The sequence below is a fragment of the Porites lutea genome, chromosome 11, assembly GCF_958299795.1.
Source record: "Porites lutea chromosome 11, jaPorLute2.1, whole genome shotgun sequence".
Taxonomy (NCBI): domain Eukaryota; kingdom Metazoa; phylum Cnidaria; class Anthozoa; order Scleractinia; family Poritidae; genus Porites; species Porites lutea.
This window is the reverse complement of record NC_133211.1, coordinates 23,612,724-23,619,256: the sequence shown is the minus strand read 5'-3', so window position 1 is coordinate 23,619,256 and position 6,533 is coordinate 23,612,724. Positions and strand designations below refer to the sequence as shown.

The 6,533-nt window shown below is 40.2% G+C and overlaps 1 protein-coding gene across 1 annotated transcript; it reads right to left on the bottom strand.

Moving 5' to 3' along the window:
* Positions 1-2,956: 2,956 nt before the first annotated feature.
* On the bottom strand, positions 2,957-5,076 carry LOC140952706 (protein O-mannose kinase-like). The gene is made up of 2 exons (XM_073402146.1): positions 4,554-5,076; positions 2,957-3,737 (listed from the first exon to the last, which is right to left on the bottom strand). The coding sequence occupies exons 1-2, from the start codon at positions 5,073-5,075 to the stop codon at positions 3,105-3,107; spliced, it is 1,155 nt and encodes a 384-aa protein (XP_073258247.1). The 5' UTR covers position 5,076; the 3' UTR covers positions 2,957-3,104.
* Positions 5,077-6,533: the final 1,457 nt, after the last annotated feature.

Sequence of the window (6,533 nt, the reverse complement as noted above, 5' to 3'; positions counted from 1 at the left end):
AATTTTACGTTTTTCAACTGTGGCCAAATCGCTGAAAACAACTCATTTTGTTTTAGAAACAATAGTGAGATTTAGAGTCCGCGATACGGCAAACGGCAAACGGCAAACGTCTTATTCATGTTGGCACTAGCGTGCGTAGCAGGCGCTTGGAAGCAGTGGGCGCAAGAACGAACGGCCGCACGAGAGGGAGACAGTTCTTTCTTGCGCCTGACTACTTCCAAGCGCCCGCTACACAGACTATGTTGGCACTGATTTCTCAAAAAAAAAAAACAATTCCTATGGATGAAAATAATGTGAAACTACGAAATTGTTTTGTAGAAGAGACAAGTAAAGGGAAAGTTTGGTCACGTGGTGCAGGTCTACTGTCCCGTTTGCCGCAGGGTTTCAGATACAAGCAACTGCACCTTACTTTAGCTATCCCCTATTTAACAATTCCTTAGTTTTCCAATTTTGTTTTTGTTCTTTATTTAACTGGAACAACTGCGTCGTTACGCACGTGCATTCCTTGTCACGGGAGCAGGAGCTCGGCCTCGCCACGACACAGCGGTTACATAAGCACAAGGCCTTCTATCATGCTTAGCCAATTACATGTCGCCAGTTGCAGCTTCACCGGTATAAAAGCGCGCCAATTCCGAAGACTCCCTTTGCACAAAACAGAATGGAAGAGGCTTCAATAATCAAACGGTTCTACGAGGCTCTGAGAATCAGTTGATTAATTTATAAGCTGACAGAAAAAAAAAAAAAAAACAGATAAATGACCCAACAACGCCCCAACCACAAAACTAATCTTCAAAGGCTACTTCAGTGGCCTTATTTCCCGAATCTCCTGTAGCTTAATGGTAGTGAGAACATCTGCACTAATAGTAACCACAAGGTCATATGGAGTGGCTCTTCAAAGGTTAATGAAAATAGCAAGGGGTCTTTGAGACTAATTTATTCAAGCTTTGTGTCTTCATAATGCTTGCTGCAAATTCAAGTTTTGAAAAAATTGTTACCAAATACAGAGATGTAGGGTCACAGAGAAAAAAAAATTGTGACCGCTGCAGCTGAACACGAAATGCCCCCCACCACTCAAAACAACAAGGAAAGAAAAGAAAAACACGAAAACACCCTTAGGCTTACTTCACAAAAGTTGGTACTCCACAACTGCAGTCACTCTGAAGGTGCTTAATCTTAATCCGGAATAGGACTGAATACTTTCGGGATTCAGTTTCAACGAATGCATTCTAAAAGTTTTTGGATTTTCTGTTTTCATAATAATGTTTTAAATATGGTGTCTGAAACGACATTTTGCCTTTGTTTTAGACACTGCGTTTTAAACCACACTGAAGATACCAACCACGAAATTGAGCAATATGTCAACTTTCTCTCTTCCCTCTAGTAAGGACTGAGAAATACGCCAAAGACTTTCTTTTCTGTTCCAGTAAAACTTTTACTTTAGAGACCTTTAGATTCGAGTTATGGCTCTTGTTCGAGGACGGGAACGACTACAAGTACGAGAGTTGATTTTAAGTTTTTTCGCGTATTATCAAAAATAGACACCCCGGAATTCTTCATTGGACCTTTTTTCATCAAAAAAGTGAGCACAGTTATCTTTTTTGGAGGAGATTAACCACTATAGCGATCCGAAATTTCTAACATTTAATAAATTGTCTCCATCACTACGTTATTCTTGGAAAAACTCGTAGCAGAATGACGACGGCTATCGCGTTTTCCCGCTAAAATAACGCTGGCACTACTTAGAATTAATCTCCAAATCGTTGTTGTACACATCTTAGAATCTAAAGAGCTCTATTGTCACTAGGGCGGATATCCGCCCTGATTGTCGCTAACGACGTTCTCTACTCGTCTTCGTGTTGATGCGCTGTGAAAAATCGGCTCCTGGTAACCTTAAAACTTGAAGACGACATAAAACGGTCACTAATCTCGAGAAAAAGCAATACTATCAATAAATTCATTAAGCGATTCCAAATTTAAATTATTATCCTTTTTTATAAGTCATTAGCCTGAGACCACCTTATTTTCCCACAGAGTGAGGCATCTCCCCAGGCCTTCTCGGCGGCCACTCCCGATTTTTTCCTGAGGGAGGAGGGGACGTCTGTACACAGGCTATATCGGAGAGGAACAATCAGGAACTCTCACTTGACCCAAAACACATCGGCCTCGAGACTACGCGAGAAAAACTCTCTGCTATTGAATTCTCGAAATCGAGAACTACACACTTTTCACAGGGACTGGACAGGGGGACCGTCAGTAGCGTGGGCTGCTTGGTAGACGTGGGCAGATTTTTGCCTGTTTTCCTTGATGCAATGACCACTAACAATTGATTGATTCTGTTGCAGGGATATGCTGCATCAACAAAATATTCGAAGACTCATGGCGTCATGGTAACACACCTCAGCGACAACGACAACGACATGAACGTTACCCTCCCCGTTATCATCGCGCAGTGTAATTAATTAAGGCCTGGTTTATTGTAAAGTGTTTCCAAGGTAACCTAGGACTAATAATAGCTTAAGGCTACTTACAACCAAGACTTTTTTCAAATGTTATTTTTATATCTTTGGTTGGTGTATTTTTCGTTTCGCTTCGTTTCGTTTTGTCTTGCTAACATGCTAATGGGATTTCTTCGGTTTTGTGGGCCCCATTTTCGCTCAAAACTCTTTTTGAAGAAAGCTCTCATGTACCAGCCAGGGGCCGGTTGCTCGAAGCCTGGTTAGCTCTAACCGTTAGTTAAGAGGTATCAAAATGTATAGGTTTCCATGGTATTTAACGCCGGTTAGCACTAACCATGCTTCGAGCAACCCGGGCCAGAGAGGTAAGGCGTACAGTAGAGTTTGCAGGTAATTAGTGCCTCGTATAAGAAGATCACGAAAGAAGCGCGATAGATGCTGGCCTCCAACTGGACACATAAACATTTTGTGTGCCCAATCAGAGACGAGTATTCGAATGAGTCGTAGAAATGGTTCATTTAGAGAAGCATCTCAGAGGCTCTCTCGCCCGTTCTTGACAACTTTCGCCACCGTTTTTCTCAACCGACTGACCGCCACTAAATTCATGTCAAAAAACCCGTAACATCAAATTTTATCTAACTGACGAGTCATTCAGTTTTGACTCATATTAAGTTGATCCTCAACGTCCAGTGACGAATACTTCCAAAATGACAGTAATTCCTGGACTCTCAACATCTCCTGTAGTACCTCACTCGCAGAAGGCCTTTGCCGAGGATCAACTGCATGGCACTTTTCCATGATTTCTTGAAGCTCACTTTTTGCAAAACTGCTCCATTTTACACTACCAAGTAACTTTTCCACGACCCAAGGAATTTTCCAGATGTCAATTTTTTCATCGTATGCTGGTCTCAATTGAAAATTAAGTGGTTCTGTCGCAGTTGGCAATCCCTGACTCTCCATTTCCATTCGTGACTGAAGTGAATCATTAGCAGGTCTTTTGTGGCATGCTCCTTTTTTTGTTACTTCTTCTAATCCATCCACGTCATTGACAACCAGGTGAAAGTCGTCTGTTATCAAATATTGATCGAGTAATTTTTCGAGGAATGGTGTATCACACATTACACGAACTCCGATTGGACTGTTGTGTAGGTACGCCAAAACCCTGACATAATCCACACACAGCTGAAATCTTGTTTGTATATTGTTGTAATGAAATAGCTCGGGACGACGCAAGAGCTTGTCTAGGAACCTTAGCGTGCCATGCTTGTAGTACATCGTGACCATCTGCAAAAATGAAAAAAAAGAAGCAAAGAAAGAAACTAAAACAATGAAGATGACTGAATTCTTTGCCTAAAAAAATAGGTTTCCAACAGAATAGAATTCCGGCTAACTACATCTAAATAAATTTGATTCAATAAACTTGTACCTCAATTATTGTTCTATAACCGTAGGCTATTGTTAAGAAACAATGCTTTGCAATATACATTGTATATGTCTAAACTCCACTCAAGAGACGATTTTGTACTTGGTGCCAGATCTTTACCCGGCCGCAAACTTGTTGTTCAATGAAGAATAATAACGCCTAGAGGATTCGAGAGGTGAGGCAAGTCTACTTAGCAAGACGCTTCCAACAGAATTTACAACAAAGACGATAATCTTAATTATCTAGACAAAAGTGTGTTGTAGACAAAAAGAAGTAAAAATTCAGACTACAACCTTTAAAACAACTTGAGTGATCAAATGTTAAAATAACGCGCGTGAAATTAACACCTTAGCTCGAAACAGGTTGGTCTGGGGGGAAAATTAAATATGCAAGTGTGAAAAAAGTAAGGGAGAAACATGGAACGGGTTCAAGACAGCTAATTCTTTACTTATAACTCAACAAAAAAATGCTGCACGTTGATAAGCTTTCATTAAATGAAAAATCTATTTAGTTGCCGTTATATAAAGAGCTGTGTTTTGAGAATGAGAGTTTCGACAGCGGGGCCAAAGTGTATCAATCGTGCGCGTTTCGAACGATGATGATTGTGATTTATAATTATTAGTTTTACTGGGTATAAATCACCATTACAAATTAAATACTCGGGGAGCATTAGGTACCTGGAACTTCTCTGGACAATTGCCAATAACTCGAGTTGCAAATTCGCCCTGAATGAGCTTCAAATTAGTCAATCCTTTTAAACAGTTTTCTCTTTTACTCTTTCGGGATGAGCATTTAATTAAAACAACGTCGTATCCATTCCATTCCGCGCGCCAAACGCGTTTAGTCACTCCATGAGTAAATCGCCTCCTGAGATGAACTTGAACTGCTATTTCAGAGCAGTTCAACCAAGGAATACAGTCTTTCCATCCGGGAAGTCTAAACATCTCTGAAGGACAGGGCACACAGCCCTCGCATGTAGCCCGCGTGTTGGTAGGACACGGCTCCGTCAAAGACAAGTTGATCCTTCGTGTGGACATGACCACATCCAAAAGCGGAACGTTACTTGTGGTAAATTCAGGCATCCAGTTGCTTATAGAATACACGTAGATAATAAATAAGGCCAAAAAGGTTGGATATTGCCGAGGGATTACTCGACAACGACGCCTTAGTTTGCGTAACTTGAATCTGAGAAGAAACATGGCCTCTAAAAATCTTTCAGCCTGCAGAAAGAGGATATTCATTTATTATTTTATTTTACTTTTGTTAACCTACAATTTTGTTTAAAACGTTTGGGACACTTACAAAATTTTGTCCGTCTTCCATGGACAATGTTGGTTGTATTTGCGAGCGGAAATTATAGGGTTCTTGCGGTTTTTCGGCCCAAGAATACTTGACAATTATTCGTCAAGTGAACGCGAATCATGATAGTAGTGTTGGATAGTTTCTCGAGCTCGCTCCATTTAGGATCTTCAAGAGGGGAAGTTTATAACAAAGAGCCTAGAACTTGATTTACCGTCTGAAAATTTTCTAAAATGGAAAAAATCTCTTGGGCGCTAATTTAAATCTTGGACTAGATGAACTCCTTTCATAATGCAATCCATTCAGAGCACAAGAGAAGCAATATTCACTATTAAAATAAGCTGTCAGCTGTCCTAACAAGCTCAGCTTTCATTTTTGATGGTATCTACTTCTTTAAATAGCATATGATTCCTAGGCTAAAAAAAAAAAAAAAAAACCTTGTGGGTTCCCCTTCCTTAAAACTGTGTGAAAATTATGGCTTAAAATTTTGTTGCTGCACTTTTGGCATACGTAAGCCTGAATGATTTGTTTCCCGGCCTTTATAACAAGAAAACTGCACAGTGTATTAAGTCCAAGACAAATTGAAAATTGGAACTGGTTAACTGCTAGAGGAAATAGTCGTTCCTTTCTTTCAATTCGTGTCGAACTGCATGAAAGAAAAGAAACAAAAAAATACCTGCAAGGTAGAAATGTTCAACCAGTTTGTTGCCAGGAATCGTAAGGCGAACTAAGGCACGAGCGAAGAAGCTATAATTTTATTTGATGCCATGTCCAAATTTTATTCTGGAAGGCTTATTATTTGCTCAAGCTGAATGGTCAAAAAGGCCTTCAGTCTCGAGTTATCAAACTTGGGCAAATAAAAATTTTGGTGTGAATGGAGGAAAACTTCGATTGCAGTTTCATCCCATCTACTTACCAAGTCGACAGGTCGGGCTCATGCCAGGATACGATCAAGCCGTGATCTGAGTAAGCGGGTCTCCCCGCTAAATGGCAAGTGTCATCGTGATTCTCACACAGTATTCACAGTATTAGCGTTAGTCAGTAAATCATCTTGCTTAGTTTTTGACTTAAGCGTGATTTTGATCTTATGGTTAAATGAGAAAGACGAAAAATGTTTCGCGCTAAGCACCCTTCTGCCTTTTCAACAAAGCTTTTGCGTGTCGCGTTAATTCGTTAAATGCCAACAACTAACATAGATTGAGGTTCAAAATTTGTATAATACATACACATCGCGGCAGATATATTATGGAACGAAAATGTTTTCCTATCTCCGTCCCTCTTATTTACGCCTTACTATGCGTGTTTATGCGGTCAGATGAGTCCTTATTTTAACGATGTTAGCAAACTGGGCATTTTGG

Bases quoted from the DNA above. Each gene is read 5' to 3' on its own strand.
- LOC140952706 (XM_073402146.1), bottom strand. From the start codon at position 5,075: ATGTTTCTTCTCAGATTCAAGTTACGCAAACTAAGGCGTCGTTGTCGA. The intron at 3,738-4,553 runs GTACCTAATGCT...TCATTTTTGCAG, and splicing joins ATTGTCCAGAGAAGTTCCAG to ATGGTCACGATGTACTACAA.